General features: G+C 48.3%; 7 protein-coding genes across 7 annotated transcripts; 4 read left to right on the plus strand and 3 right to left on the minus strand.

Annotated features, from left to right (window-relative positions):
• Positions 1–690: 690 nt before the first annotated feature.
• On the plus strand, positions 691–2914 carry T310_8010 (2-alkenal reductase; the record flags this gene model as incomplete). Its single annotated transcript, XM_013469196.1, has 6 exons — positions 691–733; positions 911–1037; positions 1102–1267; positions 1330–2037; positions 2098–2635; positions 2748–2914. The coding sequence occupies 6 exons, from the start codon at positions 691–693 to the stop codon at positions 2912–2914; spliced, it is 1749 nt and encodes a 582-aa protein (XP_013324650.1).
• A 550-nt stretch (positions 2915–3464) lies between these two features.
• Positions 3465–4508, plus strand: T310_8011 (Ribosome recycling factor; the record flags this gene model as incomplete). The annotated part of the gene is made up of 2 exons (XM_013469197.1): positions 3465–3995; positions 4161–4508. 2 exons carry the CDS (start codon positions 3465–3467, stop codon positions 4506–4508), a joined length of 879 nt encoding a protein of 292 aa, XP_013324651.1.
• A 266-nt stretch (positions 4509–4774) lies between these two features.
• On the minus strand, positions 4775–5851 carry T310_8012 (uncharacterized protein; the record flags this gene model as incomplete). The annotated part of the gene is made up of 2 exons (XM_013469198.1): positions 4775–5755; positions 5834–5851. 2 exons carry the CDS (start codon positions 5849–5851, stop codon positions 4775–4777), a joined length of 999 nt encoding a protein of 332 aa, XP_013324652.1.
• A 1719-nt stretch (positions 5852–7570) lies between these two features.
• Positions 7571–10633, minus strand: T310_8013 (C6 finger domain protein; the record flags this gene model as incomplete). Its single annotated transcript, XM_013469199.1, has 6 exons — positions 7571–7892; positions 7946–8406; positions 8467–9368; positions 9430–10371; positions 10444–10488; positions 10579–10633. 6 exons carry the CDS (start codon positions 10631–10633, stop codon positions 7571–7573), a joined length of 2727 nt encoding a protein of 908 aa, XP_013324653.1.
• Positions 10634–13127: 2494 nt separating this feature from the next.
• T310_8014 (Protein FAM96B) lies at positions 13128–13833 on the plus strand (the record flags this gene model as incomplete). Its single annotated transcript, XM_013469200.1, has 2 exons — positions 13128–13359; positions 13460–13833. The coding sequence occupies 2 exons, from the start codon at positions 13128–13130 to the stop codon at positions 13831–13833; spliced, it is 606 nt and encodes a 201-aa protein (XP_013324654.1).
• A 317-nt stretch (positions 13834–14150) lies between these two features.
• On the minus strand, positions 14151–17393 carry T310_8015 (U5 snRNP component Snu114; the record flags this gene model as incomplete). The annotated part of the gene is made up of 4 exons (XM_013469201.1): positions 14151–14713; positions 14859–17087; positions 17143–17297; positions 17374–17393. 4 exons carry the CDS (start codon positions 17391–17393, stop codon positions 14151–14153), a joined length of 2967 nt encoding a protein of 988 aa, XP_013324655.1.
• A 647-nt stretch (positions 17394–18040) lies between these two features.
• Positions 18041–19288, plus strand: T310_8016 (Acetyl-CoA C-acetyltransferase; the record flags this gene model as incomplete). The annotated part of the gene is made up of 3 exons (XM_013469202.1): positions 18041–18103; positions 18210–18692; positions 18770–19288. 3 exons carry the CDS (start codon positions 18041–18043, stop codon positions 19286–19288), a joined length of 1065 nt encoding a protein of 354 aa, XP_013324656.1.
• Between the last annotated feature and the right edge of the window lie 196 nt (positions 19289–19484).

Below are 19484 nucleotides of genomic sequence, written 5' to 3' on the forward strand. Positions count from 1 at the left end.
ACTACTGTCCCATGCTTTTTGCAAAAAAAAAAAAGGTAAGCATACCGCATATAAGTACGTGAGATGGAAAGAATTATGGCAAAGAATATGGGCAGTATATGCATGGAATATAAGGAGGAGGCCCGCCAGGAGAGTAGACGACAAGATTAGCTATGCACCTAACGCGAGAAAATTGGGTCAGGAATATACTCCGTATATTGGGTGAGGGCGCCTGGAAGTTGGATCACCTAAAGGTAGGTAGGCTTGCGGGTCAAAAAGTCCTTGGTATTGACCAGGTCTTTTCTGTTCAAACTAGTCGAGCGAAGCGAAACTGTAAGGCTTGCAGTTCTTATTTAAATTTCAAAGTCATATACAAATCCCATAGATACTTAGGTAGGAAATGTGGTGGTGATGCCAGACAAAGTTAGCGCCACCGTCCACGGGTCTCGCTCGGTAGCTTACTGTGGCCGTCCCAAGCCCTGACCAAATAAACAGTGGCCTAGCTAGCACCCACCCAGAACTTCGGAAGACCCAGAGGGACGAAAAAAAAAATAAAAAGGCGGCAGGAAAATTTCTATTTCCCTATAAAGCCTTTGGTATCCCCCGCCTGACTTTACTGGATTGCGCATATCGATTTTATTTCCTTGAAAATTTTCCCTCGTCAACCCACACATTCATTTATTTTGGTCTCGCTCTTTGCAGTCCTCAATCATGTCCGACGAAGTCTATGATGGTGCCATTGGCATTGACCTCGGTGAGTTCTGTCGTCATTCTATCTGTCCGACAAAAAAAAAAGACTGACGCTTGCAAAAGGTACCACTTACTCTTGCGTTGCCAACTATGACGGCACAAATGTCGAAATTAGTTCGTTTTCCGATCTTTATATCCTGTCAAATGTTTCGGTCAAAATGGAGATACTGACAAAATTAAGTCGCCAATGAGCAAGGAAACTTCACCACGCCTTCTTATGTCTCCTTTACCGACAAGGAGCGCCTCATTGGTGAGGCTGCTAAGAATCAAGCTGCCATGAACCCGAAGAACACCATTTTTGATATTAAGTAATACATTTTTCCGTCTCAAAATTTCAGTGCAAGGGAAAGTTGGCTCTAATAGTCGTTACAGGCGTCTGATCGGGAGACGGTTTGATGACCCTGTTGTCAAGAAGGACATCGAGTCATGGCCATTCAAGGTTGTTGAACAGGGTGGGAACCCAGTTGTCGAAGTTGAGTATTTGGGCGAAACCAAAATCTTCACTCCCCAGGAGATCTCTTCCATGGTTCTTATGAAGGTATATTCCTTTCTGTACATTCTTTTTGCAGGATTTCTCTGCCTGCTAACATCTCGCGGTAGATGAAAGAGGTTGCGGAGACGAAACTCGGAAAGAAGGTCTCCAAAGCCGTTATCACTGTGCCAGCATATTTCAACGACAATCAGCGCCAGGCAACCAAGGACGCCGGTGCTATCGCTGGCCTCAACGTTCTTCGCATTATCAACGAACCCACTGCAGCAGCAATTGCTTATGGTCTGGGCTCTGGAAAGTCCGATAAAGAGCGCAACGTCTTGATCTACGATTTAGGAGGCGGTACTTTTGATGTTTCCCTGCTGAACATTCAGGGCGGTGTCTTCACAGTCAAGGCTACAGCAGGTGACACTCACCTCGGTGGACAGGACTTTGACACAAATCTCTTGGAACACTTTAAGAAGGAGTTCCAGAGGAAGACTGGAAAAGACCTGTCTGGTGATTCGAGGGCCCTGCGTCGTCTCAGAACGGCGTGTGAACGTGCAAAGCGTACTCTGTCTAATGCCACCCAGACTACCGTGGAGATTGACTCCCTCTTCGATGGAGAGGACTTCAATGCCCAGATCACCCGTGCGCGGTTTGAGGATCTCAATGCGAAGGCTTTTGCGGGTACCTTAGAACCTGTCCAGCAGGTGCTCAAGGATGCTGGTCTTGATAAGAGCAATGTGGATGAGATCGTTCTTGTTGGAGGTTCTACTCGTATTCCTCGCATTCAGAAGCTGCTCAGTGACTTCTTCGATGGGAAGAAGCTTGAAAAGGTAAGCGTTGCTTCTTCGACTAAGATATGCGGATAAAATAATACTAATCTGATGATACAGAGCATTAATCCCGACGAAGCCGTCGCCTATGGTGCTGCGGTCCAGGCGGGTATACTTTCAGGTAAAGCAACGTCTGCAGAAACCTCCGATCTTTTGCTCCTGGACGTGGTTCCTCTCTCGCTTGGTGTCGCTATGGAAGGCAATATCTTCGCCCCTGTTGTTCCTCGTGGTCAAACTGTTCCGACCATCAAGAAGCGTACATTCACTACTGTGGTGGACAACCAGCAAACTGTGCAGTTCCCCGTCTACCAGGGTGAGCGCGCTAACTGTGACGACAACACTCTTCTCGGCGAATTCACCTTGTCTCCTATACCCCCGATGAAGGCGGGTGAAGCTGTTCTGGAAGTCGTCTTCGAAGTTGACGTCAACGGTATTCTTAAGGTCACTGCCACCGAAAAGTCGTCTGGTCGTAGTGCGAACATCACTATTTCCAATGCTGTTGGAAAGTTGTCGAGCACTGAAATCGAGAAAATGATCAGCGGTATGTGCTTGTACCTGTCCGCACTCTTCGAATTAAGGATAATTTCCCTAACAGGTGGTACGTTCAGACGCTGCCAAGTTTAAGTCGAGCGATGAGGCTTTTAGCAAGAAATTCGAAGCCCGTCAACAGCTTGAATCCTACATTTCCCGTGTGGAGGAAATCATTTCAGATCCGACTATGTCATTGAAGCTGAAACGTGGAAACAAGGAGAAGATTGAATCAGCCCTCAGTGATGCGATGGCCCAGCTTGAGATTGAAGATTCGACTCCCGATGATTTCAAGAAGAAGGAGTTGGCCCTTAAGAGGCTCATCACAAAAGCAATGGCTACGCGTTGAACGCGTTCGCTGTCATGCTGTTGACGGCAGAAGGCAGGACAGTATACCGCGAGGATGGTAGTATCCAAAGCCGGTTGACAAACAGTGACCAAAAAAGTAACATTTCTGTTTCCTTTGGTTTTGACCTCATTTTGAAAAATCTTATGAATTCTCATTCATGACCTCTGCCGCATGTGCATTCTTCAAGCAATAGGTCAGGCTTCCTAGCTGTCTGATGATTCTGTTATGTTCTTCGCTTGCTGGCAGACATGCTGTAGGTGAACGGATTTGCACTGTTACAGCTTATAGAAATGATCCATACTTGTTTAGACACTTTCAACATTTTCCCCTTTCACATAGAAATATTATGAGTTTCTACTTTCGCGGATTAAAAATGGCTGGTAATCAATGCATTGCACTCTGTTTTTCTGTATTTAGTTTAGGTTATTTGGGTAAGTGAAAGTGAAGTCTTGGCTGCGTTCACTCGCTTGACGGTAGAGCAGTCTAAATCAGTCAGTATTTAGCGAGGTTCAACGACCGGACTTGAGCTAATTTGGAGAAAAACTGCAACATGTTGGCTCATCCGTCACAACGTGTTTGCATATCAAGGGTAAACAGCCTCATTCCCCGTGCTGGGAGTAACATCTGGCGCAGCTCTGCTCCTGTTCATGGTCACCACTCCCTCACTCGAAATAACAGGTGGTGGAATCCACTCAAAGTTTCTCAACGCCGTGTTCAAGAACATCCATACTCGCTCGTCATCGTCGCAAACGCAACACGATTGTTCACCAGTTCTGCCCCATTAAGTAAGAAGAAGGATAAGAGCGGCAAGAGAAGCAACGACATTGACAAGACCGACACATCACCTTCCAGCGATCCTTTCGACCTAACTCAGTTACACAATGGAATTACAGACGCTCTCGCACGTTTCAAGGATGATCTTTCCAAGCTTCGTTCAGGCGGGAGACTAAACCCAGAAGTTATCGAAAACGTTCGTGTCCATCTGGTGAAGGGTAGCAAAGAGACGGTGAAACTGGGCGAGCTGGCGCAAGTTGTTCCGAAAGGAGGACGCTCGGTAGCTATAATCGTTGGGGAGGAAGACGTGAGTTTAAACCACCTCCAGTTTTGTCACCCCATATGCTGTCGGTTTACTGAATTGGAATTCATAATTCTCGGTTTTGGTTCACTGGCTCTGTTGTGAGCAATCTTCAGCTAGAAGGCCCATGCAGCTCATAATAGTCTTGCTAATGTTTGGTAACATATGCAGCTCGTAAAACCGATCAATTCAGCTATTATTGCCTCTGATTTATCTCTGACGCCGCAGCCTGATCCGCACAATCCTTTGCAGCTCAATGTTCCAATTCCTCCGCCGACGAAGGATTCCCGAGAACAGACAATCAAGACCGCTAAAGCTGCGATGGAACGTGCAGTAAATGGAGTTCGCAATTCGCGAGCCGTCTTGCATAAAAGATTCCAGGAAATGCAGAAGAACAAAGAGGCACGGCCGGACGATATCCGAAGAGCGCATGATCAAATGGAGAAGGTAGTGGAAAAAGGCCAGAAGGAGATCAAGGATTTATTCGAGGCCGCGAAGAAGGCATTTGAGCAAACATGAAGAAAAGAGGGTAGCAAAAAGCCTATGTTAATACTTGGTTTTGGTTCTGAATTTCAATGTACAATAGGACTATCTCCGGTTTCCCATGCTATTGGACATATAATGTAAACGTTAATGTTCAAGAAAGGTTGTTTTTTATTATTTTATGAGCTGGTCTTCCTCTGGTGCTATGGTACAGAAAAATGCCTAAACATCAAGAAGAGAAAAATACACGCGAAAAAATCCTTCTCTCAGGACAAAAAGCCTCGAGTCTTAGTAGAAAAAGGTCATGTTCGTTTGGCACGTTGACCTGAGGCGAGGAGTGATTCCAGTTTGTCTAGAAATTGTGATTGCTTTCCAGCAGACCGATATGTCTCGTTGTTCTCAAGATTCCTTCGTACTTCCCCAAGAATGGATGGTTTCCCTGCGTCCTGTGCCTCCAAGGAGGTATACTTCCCTTGGACAAGCTCCCGAACCAACATTTCGCGGTCATCTTGACTGATCGGTACAAAGCTTGTGTCTTCAGGCTCAACAAGATCCCCTTTCCGTTGTGTTAATTTGTCTGCCCGCTCTTGAGCCAGTTTTTTAGCTTCCTGGATAACTTGCTCCTTTTCTTGTTCGTTGGAGAAGAAAACCCGTTCTCCATTGAACAGCCTCTTAGCGAGTTCGTGAGGCGGTTCGTACCCATTAGGGTAACGACTGCTCATCCAAGACAGTTTCTCCAACACACTTCCAGCACGTCCTGTTTCCCCAATTGGTAAAGAGGGCCAGGTTGCTCTGAGCCTGGAAATATCGTACTCGGCAGGATTATAACGGACGGGTGACGGCTTCTCCTTCTCTGCCTGCTCACGGAAGACTTCCTCTATTTCCGCTGTCCGAGATTCGTCCCCTTCTTCTTCCTCTGACTGTCTCCGTGTGCGTTTAGGTCGCTCCCGCTGGCTAGGTGATCGAGTCCTAGCATTTACCGCCGGACCAGAAGGCCTGGTTCTGCGAGCCCGTACAAGTTGAGAGGTTCTAAGTCTTTGTAACTTAGGCGCCCGAAGAATATTTGCATTATTTCCAGAACGCGGAGCCGCCAGGGATCTTGCATCTATCACACGTGGAGCAGATGCAGTATCACCTTTGAGTGCCCTTGTTTTCGATCCGACCAAAGAGCGATTCTGTGCAGTGCGACGACTGGGACCTCCTGAATTCTTGTATTCTCCTGGATCAATGTAAGCACATGAAACAGATGGATCAGATATAGATAGGTGTTGTGGAATCCGTACCTAATGGTTTATTCTCGCCATCATCTTTTCGGATGCAAGTGACAGAAAACGTGCGGGAAGAAGGAATTCGCCCCTCACTGAGCCTGAGACAATCATGGAGGGCTGTTTTCAGGAGTCTTGATCGACCCGGCCGAATCATCTTCGTGGTGTTCCAGACTGTCTGTAAGTCGGCCCTGGTGAGATGAACCTCCGGAGTTCTGGTTTGCGCGTTCGACCAAATTCAACAGATAATTAAATCATCACGTGATCAAGCTCAGGCACCGCCCGACCTAATTGGATGACAGTCGTTTGCTTGCGTTTAAGAGCTTTAACATGTCACTGCGCGTCTATCACCATTCCTGTTAGCCGTTCGAATTCAACTTTCATCTGTTTGTCTTCTATTTTTTTTGTTTGTTTTCAAGGTCAAAAGGCAAAAAAAAATTGATACCCTACAGTCACGATGCTTCGTCGCAAACCTACCGCGATAACAATAACACAAGAGGATTTGACAGCTTTCGAGGAAGCGCGGTTGCGCCAAAAATCAATGGAAAATAACGGTCAAGATGCTATTGGTAGCAGCTATCGCAACAAGAAATTTGATCCGAATGATGAACTGAAACCCTTGCCGGGGGATAAAGCGAGGATTGTTCGGTCCCGTGATGAACGTATTGGAATCAGCCGACGAGGTTGAGGTTCTATGGAAATGCACTAGGTTGTTATCAAGTCAATGAACTTTGAAAATGCACGATTTCCTTCAACGCATGAAGCGCTTTTCCCGCCCCGACATCGGCGAGCTGTGTCCTCAACAAATTATTCAACCTGCTGTCTCCCTTTGGGATGACTATGACTTCATGACATTTATCCTCTTTTTCAGTTGTCCACTATCTGCGGTGCCGTAGTTCCTACATTGCGCGAAGCTCGAGTGGGGTGGATCCTTTGGTCTTGGGGAGCTGTTCTCAAAATTTCCAATGATCCACGAAGATAATGTTTTCGACCTTTTACAAGATTCAATTAATAGAGCTCAACGATAATGAAGCGAACGATCCCTATACCGCCGCCTTTTTCGGACTTTTAGTTGGGATTTTAACGTATCTGGTCTTACTCACCTGCCTTATGACCCTAATTAAATCGTCAACTTTGAGAACATACAATTGAATATATCATGCTGTGGCTTCTATCCTTTAATTGTGATGTTCACTGCGTCTTAATGATGGTAGATTGTCGTGGAAACTTGGGTGTCGTTCGTCGTCCTCTTTTTTCTATTTGATGTTGATACATGGGTATTCGTATACCCACAAAGCAAGAAGCGAGTCGCTATCATCTTTCTCGCACCCAATGGCAATTTGCATGAAGATTGTGAAACGTCTCAGGATAATTCAACAACCAGACTTAAAGGACAGATGAATTCATTGCTCATATTCGCAGTGCATTCCCAAAATTACATCCAAGCCCTATTCACATCCAAGTATGGTAGATCGTAGTACATACATGTAATTTGCGATTCAAATGTAGACAAGACAACGTGATCCACGCCCGCCAGTAGGCCCCAAAAATCAAGTTAAATATCATCGCAGCACATGAACAGTACAAACGGAAAGTATCAAACTCTAGAGCATCTCTCAAACAGAGCCTGGACTATGGCAATAAAGATTGCCCGCCATAGCACTGTAAATCCAAAAAAGGAGGTTTGAAGGACCTCGTATGATAGTAGGACAGAGGTGGAGACGAGAAGCAGGAAAAGATGCGCAGGAACAAAGTCACTTTTACATAAAATCCGCTTGTGTGGGACGATAGACTTCGGCAGTTCTGGCGTCTGCTGCCACGCTCCCATAGAGTTCATCGTGCCCTTTTGGAGGCATTCTCCGATGACATGTCTACCGAATAATTCCATCTGCGCTTCAGCCCATGCGGATCGTATACGCTAGCAACGCTTTGCTGCCAGTCTCGTGCAGTCATAACAATCGGCTGCGTACTGAACGTCTGTTGAGATGCAGACTGCGTCGCAGCCATTGACGCCATCTTCCCCGCAGCTGCATATTGCATGGAATATTGATTCGGCATGGTATCGACGATAGTTTGGCCTGCAGTGTTAAAGCCCATAGGTGGCGAGTTCGTACTGGCGTTAGACGGGATCACAGAAAAAGCCATGTCCCATTGGCTTCACACACGTTAGCAAATATATTGATTATTTTATGTAGGAGGCTCTCATACTTAATAATCCGAGTGGGATCCCAGCTGTTTTCATCTACTAGAGGAACGCCCACTGGATGATTTGGCGGATTTTGTTGTACCATGCCTGATGTCTGCAGCTGAGGAGACTCAGGCTTGGAATCCTCAGCTCCGGCAGAGATAGGCGGAGTGATGGGATGTGCGCTGTAGCCCAGTCGACTAGGAGAGGGAGCTTGAGGCTGGCTGAAGTGAGAGTTGTATTGTGCATCAAGCGGCGGTGGACTTGGATGATATTGCTCTGAGGGGCTTCCGTATGGAAAGGTGGGTTTGAGTTCAAATGGGCGGTTGATGTCAGCAGAAAACGCGAGCCTCAAAGAGTCGATCTGTGCCTGTATCTCCGGAAGTGGCCAACTAGAAGAACACTGCTCAAGTATGCGCATGTGCCGAGTGAAATAGTCGCGCGCATCGGAGTGAAAGTCAGGATCTGGTGAAGTAATCGCGATCTTATGAAGCAGTTTCAGTAATCGTCTTGTCAACCCCAAAGCCTCGTGTATCTCACTCACCAGATGCAACATCGTGCATGTTAAGATGGCATATATCGTAAAATTAATGCCCCGTTGCATGTAAAGCAGACCAGGTAACCCAAAACGAGCGAGGATTGCCTCTTGTAACCGACATAGACATTTTGCAGATGAATAGCACAAAGACATATGAGTCTTCCATTCACCTCCCGGAGCAAAGGATTTCGACGCAAGGAGCTGTGGGCGATGGAGCATTATAATACCCAAGTGGCAATGGGAATGCATATTGCCGACAAAATGCGAAGGCAGCCAAGGTGGAGATCCATCCTCAGGGTAGTGTACCTGCAGATCAGGAGGAAGGCTGCGGAGCCAGTCACTGAAGAGTGGATTATTTTCGGCAAAGCGAGGATCAGCTCCCCAGTCCTTTTGTTTCTTGATTTTATGATAAAGTTCCGTGTAAATACGGATATGATATGCATTTCGAACAAAATAAGAAAACTGTCGAGATCGGTCGGCCTCGAATTGATCAAGGCCTGGAATGTCCAATTTTGGCCTCATATCCACAGTCTCAGGATCGACTTCGTAATCCGAACGCCCTGTGAATATGTTAGATTCCTCATGACCCAACATTGAAGGAGAGGGGGGAGGCAATCTCTGCAAACCTTGAGGACCTCCAATCATCACTTCAACAACCAAAAGTGTTTGCCACACCCTCGTTTGGACCAGGCATTCTACAGGATCTATATTGCAAGATTTGCCTTCCTTATGGATACTATAATGCTCGTGAATGTCAAGGTCTTTGGCCATTGAAATAATCGTCTTTACGGTTTGCCAAGAACGATAGTAATAGCCCTTTTTTGGTGCAGATTCTCGTGCTTTGAGCAGCAAAAGTAATGCTTGAATGGTGCTCAAACGAGGCACGTCCATGAAACTTGACTCGTGCCCTAAATATTCAAAGCTCAGATTAGTGAAAGGAACTCGCGACTGCTCAATCCAAGTACTCACGGTTTGCAAGCGCGAGCCACTGTGCACCCTGAGCAGGATCATCTGACATCCTCCCCGCGCAGGCGAACAAAGCTTCGAGTAACAATGGGGAGATCGCAGCCCGATCATTCCGCCATTGTTGATACAAATGGGAACGGTGAACGACAGGGACATAAGGGTGTATATCCGAGAAAAAAATCCTGAAATAGTTCATGGCCTCTTCGTTGGAGGGCATAAGTTCCGGGGGAATTCGAACCGTCGAACCTGCCTCTGTACTGAGCGGCGGCAGTTTCTCGTCAAGCTCGTCTTGAACCGGGGCTTCCGGTTCCTTCATTCGCTGCTTCTCTTGCCTGATATAGGGTGCTACGCTAGAGGTTAGTATAATAGGTATCTTCACAGTAAGTAACATTTCGCCGCCGTCAGGAGAATCCTTACCAATACCAGTTTCGTCAATTTTCAGCTCGCCAAGCGCCTCACTCAGGCCTTCAGCAGTTGATTGGTCCTGTTCGACGAATATACCACTGTCCGCACTCGCAAGCGTTTGAGAAGGGCCGTCTGAAAAAACAGGCTGTTGAAACGAATGATGCGAGACTGCAATCTGAGGAGGTTGTGCCTCGCCATATACTCCATGTTGATTGTGTGACTGTGGTACGTAGGATGAATACATCCCAACTCCACTGGAGTACGTGCCCATGTTTCCTGTAGCATGGGGATTCCCGCCTACAAAGTCCTGCTGAATGGGAAGGCCATGGTGTAGAGGATCTGGTTGTTTCGATGTATCCGTATATCCAGCAGAATCAGTCTCACTACCTTGCCCCGGACCAGGATAGTCGCTATCTTGTCCGATTGTGGGAGGGATGCAGACTAGCTTCAGACGCGTGCACGCTGAGCATGGCCAAGTATTTGTCGTAGCTGCATCACACTTTATCTTTCGTTTCCGGCAGCCATTACAAGCTCGCATAACTGTATGACGATTATACTAATGTTCAGAGCTGAACGTTCAACCATTACCAGGCACAAGGGTTCACTGCATACCTTTCAGCCGCTTATGCCTATTATGCTCGTCAACAAAGACATAATCTGTTTAAGAGTGTTAGTAGCTGCGGAGCAACGAGAGAGGCACGAGATCGGAAGAAGGGACCAATCGATTCTGTGGCATTGAAAGCTTACTTTTCTGCCCTTCCCGAGGAGGCCCAGATGATGTCGTGTAAGAATAGCCCTGCATTGTTAATCTTTGAATACACCTGGATCGGAGTATTCGCAGAGACACTCGGAATTGTAAGAGACAGTAACCGGATGACTGTTGCGTCCGAGGCCCGCCTCGAGACAGAAATGATTTTTCGTGAAAAAGCTTAAGCGTAATTCAAGATTGACAGGATAGACGGCCCTTGTAGAGACCGAAGCGGTGCAAGACCAATATCGGATGAAGAGCCCCCATAGGCATGCCCGTCCGGAACCTGCACCCCCGCTGAGGTTTGTGTGAACAGAGACTCGATATCCCAGAGCTGCAGTCAATGCACGGCTGGGAAGTACAATGCGTCCGCGTCCTTGAGGAGAAATGTCGTCCAGAGAGAAAGCACAAGGACGTTTATTTGTTGTTGCGCAACGCACCTTCTTTCCGAAGTCGCCAGGAGAAAAGGAGACCGAATATCACGTTCAGCGTTCCTATGCGTGCCGTGGCCTATATGTGCAGGGGGGCTGCAAAAAGCAGACTTTCCACAGCAAAACCTTGATAGAAGATGACCGTTGCTCGAGCGCTTAAAATTTCCACAATCGGAGAGTAGCCATTAGATCCAGGTTAAATCACCGCGATGTCAATGGAAATCTAGAAGCACAGTTGAGATATAAGTACGTCGTGGATTGCTCGATGTGAACAAAAAGTTGACCGTGCAGACGCTGAGTTCGATATGGTCCCAGATTCTTCAGATCGACATAGTAAGCCTGAAAGCCAGCAACAAGCAATGGATCTGATCTGACCCTAGGGAAGTAATGTGGTCGCGTAAGTAGTGGGAGAGATGGAGTTTCTGAGTGAGAAGAGGAATAAAAAGAGACATAAAAGAGGTGACCCTAGGGGATAGAGGACGGTCTCAGAACCCTGGTGATCCGGGAATATAATTAATATGGACTTTCGGAGATCTGTATAAGGCTTGTCGTCAGTAAGTCGTTCTGTGGCAGAATTCAGAATTGCATACAGCACCCGACCAATGGACGCCTCACAGTGTCGAGTCATTGATTCCCGCGACAACACATTCCAAGTCGCACGGTGCTAAAGGATCGCACACGAGGATCCAGGCGATGCGTCTTCGAAGATCGACCTCGCGTGCGCAATTAGGCCAGTTACGTCCGGACCTCCGAGCAACGATCGAAGAGCGCCAAAAGGACGAATGCCGTTGGAGGTTTCTTGATCCCTTGTAGACTCCGATACCACATCTGCTGGCTACAAGGAATATGGCGTCAGCCCACGCAGTGCGCCCGAAGAATGGCAGTGCTGATGGGGGATCGAGCAGTCAAGATGGAGCCGGAAGCGCCAGGCCAAGTGGGGGACAAGCAAGTGACGACCTCGCCTCCAGAGGGGGGAACTAGGAGGAAGGACGAATCGAGTTAGAGAGCGGCCTTCCAGCATGGCAGCAGGAGCCCGTTTAGCGGCCCACAGTGTGCGTCTGGCTGGCGGACTGTGATCTGGGGAATCGGGACAATCTAAGGCAAGGCAGTGGCGGCGGACGCAGGTCTTGGTTGCTAGTTCTTTGGTTATCGCTCATTATTACTAGCTACGTTTTACGGAGCAGGCTGTTGATCCTCCGTCGATCTCTCTGACAGGGGGCGCCGTACGCCCAGGCACCTAAACTCCTCCAAGTCTGGATGCATTTCCTTGCCACAGTCTCTGCACTCTTCTTATATTCTGCCACAGATGACCAACAGGCGAAACGTTGTCGGCGACCAGAAAGTGTGGGTGCAGCCACACCCTCCTTTCCCCATCACTCCGCCTGCCTGCCTCCCCAGTCTAAGGCATCGAAAATTGCGGCAATTCCCTCCAGAAGACTAGACCGGTTCTCCTTCGCTGTCCTCCGTACGCCCGTATGTGCTGGGGAACTAGAGCACGGACTTTGAAACGTGTATGTATGTACTGTACATGGATGGATTGCTGCGCAGACCCCAATGCCGAGGGCATTAAACTGTTCACCTGTCCGTTGGCGCATGTGACATTTGAACACCTTGAGACCTATGTTCAATGAGGCATACGTGATGATTGCCCAATTGGTTTTTATGGCGAATCCGTCTCGGTAGTTGGCATCCAACAGAAACATATTCTGCATATTTTATTTTATAGAGGTTAATGATCCTCCTGTTCAGGTGGCCGGTCTTCTGAGAGATGGTATCCAAGTTCCTCCGATGCCATTAATACTTTGCCTTCCGGACCGGTCTTAGGAATCTTGTTATAGGTTATAGTACTTATGCATGCATGGATGCAGTATATTTGTTACATACTCCGTACCTGGTTCCTATTTGATCTACGTAGATAGATACTGTACATACGTACCTCCGGACTTCGATGACGGCGGCAGCGGGGCTCACGTGACTCAACGCTGAGTCAGCATACCCCTCTAGTTATCCCAAGATCGCAATCCATCAAATTAATCATCATGGTCACCGCCGTCGGAACAAAAGCATTTTGTCTAGTAATTAATTGGCCTTCCGGGGCAACTTGACACAGTTTCACCATGCCGTCTGAAATGCAAAACTTAAACCCAACGATTCTAAATGCAGCTGACCTCCCAACTCGCCAAAGACCCAAGTCTGCTCGCGGTGAATCGTATGACGGCAGCATATTCGGCAATGCGGTCTCGGCAAATTTGAGCGATCCCTTCGCTGTCGACATCTACAGTTCTGGAGAATCAGAAAATGATGATGAGAACTTGTTAGAAGAACCGATAGATGAGCAGGAGATTTTCGGTATGGTTTAGCCCTCCATTTTCAAAATCCCTTTACCAGAATATATGAAATTCCAGGTGGCCAACCTGAATCTTACTTTCCCCTACTAAGCTATGGCCAGATCTTATTTCCGGGATATCAGACCCAGAACATCCGATATCTCTAGGATCTCTTGCTGTCGTCTCACTTCCTGACATATCTATCACGCCCTCCTTACCCAACAATCCGCAATCTCCTCTTCGAATCGTCACTGTTCTTATCACACCGACCATCACGCATTGCAGCCTGGCCACGGTGATAGGTCTCGGTGTACGAGTCCGCTTAGAACAGTCCCTTCCACCTCGATTCCGTGTCGATGTCCGCATAAAGGAGGGAACACATAGCACGGCCGAGGAAGTGAATAAACAATTGGCAGACAAAGAGAGAGTAGCGGCAGCCTTGGAGAACGGAACGTTGATGGGCGTTATCGGAAAGATGCTAGAAACATGCCAGTGATCGGACCGACTGCTAGGATAAAGTACACGACGAAATCCTTCATTTTCGAACTCCCCAAACGGCAATGCCCGCCACCGCTCTTCAGTTTGGGATATTAAGAAGCTAATATCTGCTTCTTCCACCATCTCTTAAAACGTCCCGACAAAATCGGCGACATAACTTCTGCCATGCATCCGTTTACTCCGCTTGTGACCGCAATATATTTCAAACAAGTACCGTTCATGGAAAGCAGACAATTTTGAATCAGTCATTATGGCCGCCCTAGACCCGCCGAACAAAAAGAAAAAACCAACACAAGAACAAGGAGAGAAAAACGATCACCCTTCTAGAACACCACTTTCCTTGAGTCCTTTCCAAAGTTCTGGCTCCAGAAATTTGCTGACGGTCACATCTTCCGCCAAACCCTTCCTCCTCCTTGTCTTGAGCACGAAATCTCTTGCCGTGGCCTGCGCGCTCGCCATCTCCAAGGGTCGAAGCTTAACTTCTCGATCAAGTGGATCTCCTGGAACGACACTCCATTTGTCAAATACCAAGCTTACGGTAGCTTGGCCTTGAGTGTGGATTCGCAGATCCGTTTCGAAGCCGAAAGAGTCTATGACCGGTATTAAGCCCCGCACTGAGTAGAGGGGTGTTCCGGCAATGGGTCCATCTGAAAGAACATGGCCTCGTCGGCGTGAGAGGACTGTATAAACCGATGATACAGCGTCTGCTGGTCCAAGAACTTCACACGAATAGATGGGTTCCATTAGTCGAGGTGATGCCATGAGAAAAGATGAGTAGACGGCACGGCGGGCAGTGGGAATGATTTGTCCCCCTCCCCTGTATATGGCTTGATCAGCAAGGGTCACATCCGTGAGTCTAAATTTCGAGTTTCGGATAGCTGGAGATCACAGTTAGCTTTGTCTTCGAAGAGTAATTGAAAGGAGAGAACAAAAGAAAAAAAATTCGACAGAACCATGGTAACCGTAGTCCTAGTAAACAGTTCAAAGAGAAGGCAGAGTAGAAAGGTAGGGCTGTACACGTACGCTCTTCACACAGGGGACCTTCTCTTGTGCCCCAACTGAAACCTTGAACAATTGAATCCCTCACAGTCCCGAGAAGCTTCTTGTCCACCTGCGATGGCAGTGTATCATCCTGGAGGATATTCGGTCCCGTCTCATCCGGACCAAATGCCCAGATGCTTCGGGCAGCTAACTTGTCCCAGTCATACTTTTCTTCAAAGAACTGGGCAACTTTGCGTATTGGATCCTTGATGCTGACACGGCCGCTTTCGATGTCTTCGGCAATGCCGTCATCCAAGGGCTCCGCGATCATGGTTATTTTGTTCTTCTTGTTCGGCGTAATAGAATAACACATGATTGCGGACGTCTCAACTACCGTCTCGCAGAACCTGGTCACCGGGTCTGAGACTTTCAGTTCCATCTCTGCGTACAGCTTGCGGAGATCGTGCAGCACACAGTCCATGTAGAGCTCTCCGGTCCCCAGGATGACATGTTCTCCGGACTCTTCCACCTTCGTGGAGATCAGAGGATAGCTCTTATTGATTTTTCGTAGACCCTCAAGCATCTTGGGAAGTTCAGAGGGATTGATAGGTTCCACCGCGACTTTGAATACCGACTCGGTCATATGCTTGATCGGTTTGAAGATGTAGGCATCTTCGTCATTGTCTAATTTGAGTGGGACAAGCGTTGCGGTCTTGACGATCGAATTGTCCACACCACCCAAAAGCACCCAATTGCCCGCAGGCACTCCGTCAGTCGGGATGTTATAGCGTGTCTCGGCAATCCATGTGTCAGAGATGGTAGCAATAACCATATCCTCCTCATCATCAATGGTATAGCCCTCTCCTAACACACGGACCTGCTGACCTGGTCGAGCTGTACCACTCAAAATTCTCCCAAATGCATTGAACTTTGCAGCGTCCACGCTGCTGAAGAGCTTCGTGACCTGAATCACCAGGGGCCCATCTTGGTCGCAAGCCGCCATGGCTCTGGCTACATTGGTATCCAATGGGCCCGTATAGTATCGCTCCAATTTCTTCTGAGCACCCTCTACTGGAGATGGGATGTGCTGGACGACCATGTCCACGAAACCTGTTGCCGGGCCAAAAAATTGCTCACAAACCAGGTTAAGTAACACCTTGGCGTCTGACTTGAGCTGCGAAGGTTTCAGATAAATGTTCAAAGTCGCCAATGTTTCTTTCAGATCTTCTGGGCTCTCGCTGATGGTGTGAGAATAAAGCTTATAGATCGGCTCCAGGACAAAGCTGACAAATGTCCGCTTTGATCCTTCCTCTATTCCCTTCCGCGTGAATTTGCGACTCCTGGGGTTGAAGAATATATCGCCCCATAACCGCGGTGCGAATTCGGCCGCATCAAGCTTGGGATGGCTCTCGGCGTACATCTTGGCGAAAGACGGTAGGGTAAAACACCAGCCCATCGAGCTACAGGCAAAAGCGACATTGCCTTTTTCCGGGCTCAGGCGTCTGCTCTCTCCCTGGCCAGGGATAGCTTTCTCAATCACAGAATTAACTTCCTCAATAACATGCTTTAACTTGAAATATGCATCATTTGGAGGTAGCTTCAGTTCAAGAATGAGCCTATCCATCTTGTTCACCACCAGCGTCAGAGGAAGATCTTCTAGCACTGCATATCTGATGATTTGCTCGGTGTTTGCTTGAACGCCTTCGACCACGTCCACAACAAGGACCACGCCATCCACCAATCGTAGCGATGCAGCGACCTCGTCGACAAAGTTTACGTGCCCTGGAGTGTCCAGGATATTGAACAGGTGCGACTTTCCCTTGGTCCCTTGGAGGACCAAGCTCATTGGCGCTGATTTTATCGACAACCCACGTTCTCGCTCCAGGACGTGCACGTCGGTGTAGCGCAGCTGCTCGTCTCTCCGTTTGCCTGTTCTCTTCGCTAGTCGTTCACTGAGATCATGGGTCTGCATCACCAACATGTCCATTAAGGCAGTCTTCCCGTGGTGTAGGTGACCCGCAAATGCAATATTTCTGATCTGATCTGGAAAGTTAAGCAAATCGGTCATAAACTCGCGCGAATAGAAAACAGGGGGCAGATCGGCTTCCTGGATCGCAAATTTCTTCTGTTGCACAGGCTTGATGATCGGTTCCGAAAGCGGTTGAGTGTCCTCCTCTTGAACCAACGTCTCAACCTCAGTTCCATATACTTGCTGCGCGCTTGGATAGTATTGTTTGTCTTCGTGGAGAACAACAGCATTGGAAGGACCTTCTGCATAAAATCGTCAGTCGACGCCAATTACTACAAAACATGGGAGCACACCGACCGTCAACTTCCATCAACTGTTGTTCATGGGCGACATTCTCCTGCTCCTGCTCCTCCTCCTCCTCAAACTCATCATAGGTGTAAGCCTGCGCCGGGACATCTCCATGCTGTGATTCCTCTTCCGATTCACCAGCTTCTCCGATGTAGTTGCCAAACCTAGAACAATGAAAAGATTAGCCACATGTGTTGCAGATTTTTGGGGATTGATCAATGGGAGGACTTGACAACATACTCATCATAAAGGTCGTCCATGATGTTGCGCTGTGGAGCAACGCTTTCCAGAGAGCTATCTTAACGAGTTGTACATTTCTTGTCGCAATAATGTTAGGCGGTTGCTCAAAACTCTTTCACAAGCTCCGTTCCGGCCAATAGCTAGGCTGGGCTTGTTGTCCCTCCCTGGTCGGAAAATCGAACTAATTACACCGCTCCACGACTGGCGGCAGCAGCACCCCTCCTAAACGTTCTAAGCGTACGTACGCTCGCACTTCGTGATTAATATTCAATTCCTTCTCTCCCGCAGCAGTCCTTCGCGTCTTCTTGAGGTCTTAGGGACCAACCTAAGTCATCAAGTTCCCTTCCCGTCTCCTTAAGGGCATACTCACTTTCACTCTCACCCTTGCAACAATTCAGGCCTGCCCCGCTACTGATTAATTTACACCGCTATGTCTTCCCTCCCTCCAGTTTACATTGTCTCTTCTGCCCGGACGCCTGTTGGCTCCTTTCTGGGGTAAAGAATTTCGCAAAGCCACGTTGGTATCTCGCAGCCTCGAACTGACCTTCATACCTTCGCAGCTCACTTTCTAGCCTCTCTGCCACTCAGCTTGGTTCTCATGCGATTAAAGGTGTGGCACGCTTCCGCATGACGCGTCTGCAGAAAAGGCTGATGTGATTACTCGAAAATGCAGCTGCTGTCGAAAGGGCTCAAGGTATCAAGCCAGCTGATGTTGATGAAGTCTTTTTTGGTAATGTCCTCTCTGCAAAGTACGCTTTTAACCCCATTTTGACCCTCCCTAACCCCACACGTCACCCTGAATGCTAACGCTTTTTCTGCTTGCCAGTCTTGGACAGAATCCTGCCAGACAAGCTGCCATTGGCGCTGGTCTCCCAGAGTCCACAATTTGCACAACCGTCAACAAAGTCTGCGCCTCTGGCTTGAAGGCGGTTATTCTGGGCGCTCAGACTATCTTGACTGGCGGCGCCGACGTTGTTGTCGCTGGCGGCACTGAGTCGATGTCGAACACTCCTCATTATATCCCCAACTTGCGGACTGGGGCCAAGTACGGTCATCAGACTCTTGTGGACGGGGTCATGAAAGATGGTCTTACAGATGCCTACGGGAAGCAGGAGCTCATGGGCCTGCAAGCCGAGGAGTGTGCTCAGGATCATGGATTCAACCGTGAGCAACAGGACGACTATGCAATCCGTACATATCAGCGTGCTCAAGCTGCCCAGAAGGCCGGCCTTTTTGATGAAGAGATTGCGCCCATTGAGCTCCCGGGCATCAGAGGAAAACCCGGTGTGACAGTTTCACAGGATGAGGAGCCGAAGAATGTGAGACAGAAGCCACCTCTCCCCGTTTATGGAAAGTCCTGCTTGTGAGACTCACAACTAATCGGATTCGTTGACAGCTCAATCCCGAAAAACTGCGAACGATCAAGCCCGCCTTCATTCCTGGCACTGGAACGGTCACTGCACCAAATTCGTCGCCACTGAACGATGGCGCTGCCGCTGTTGTCCTCGTTTCGGAGGCAAAATTGAAGGAGCTTAACCTGAAGCCTATTGCCAAGATCCTCAGTTGGGCGGACGCCGCTCAAGCACCTAACAAGTTCACCACTTCTCCCTCACTTGCGATTCCCAAGGCGCTCAAGAAAGCCGGCTTATCTCTGGATGACATTGATGCGTTTGAAATCAACGAGGCATTCAGCGTGGTTGCCCTTGCAAACATCAAGTTGCTTGGTCTCTCAGAGGACAAGGTCAACATTCACGGCGGTGCTGTTGCCATCGGCCATCCCCTTGGAGCTAGTGGAGCACGCATTCTGACGACCTTGCTTGGTGTTTTGAAGGCCAAGAAGGGCAAGCTTGGATGTGCCGGTATTTGCAATGGAGGCGGCGGCGCCAGCGCTCTGGTGGTGGAGTCGCTCCAGTAAAAAAAGACTAACCAGTCAGCCTCCTTAGGGTCTAGATAGGGTCTCTCCTGGTATGAAGACGCAAGGTCAGAGTGTGGTAATGCGGTGACCTGTATATACGTATATACATACCTAGGTACTTATCGTAAGATAGTTGAAATTAGAGGAGTAACATCATACCCTGCAAGCCTGAAGTCACATTGCAAAGCTTGGCTGC

This window comes from Rasamsonia emersonii, assembly GCF_000968595.1.
Source record: "Rasamsonia emersonii CBS 393.64 chromosome Unknown ctg1118621760632, whole genome shotgun sequence".
Lineage (NCBI taxonomy): Eukaryota > Fungi > Ascomycota > Eurotiomycetes > Eurotiales > Trichocomaceae > Rasamsonia > Rasamsonia emersonii.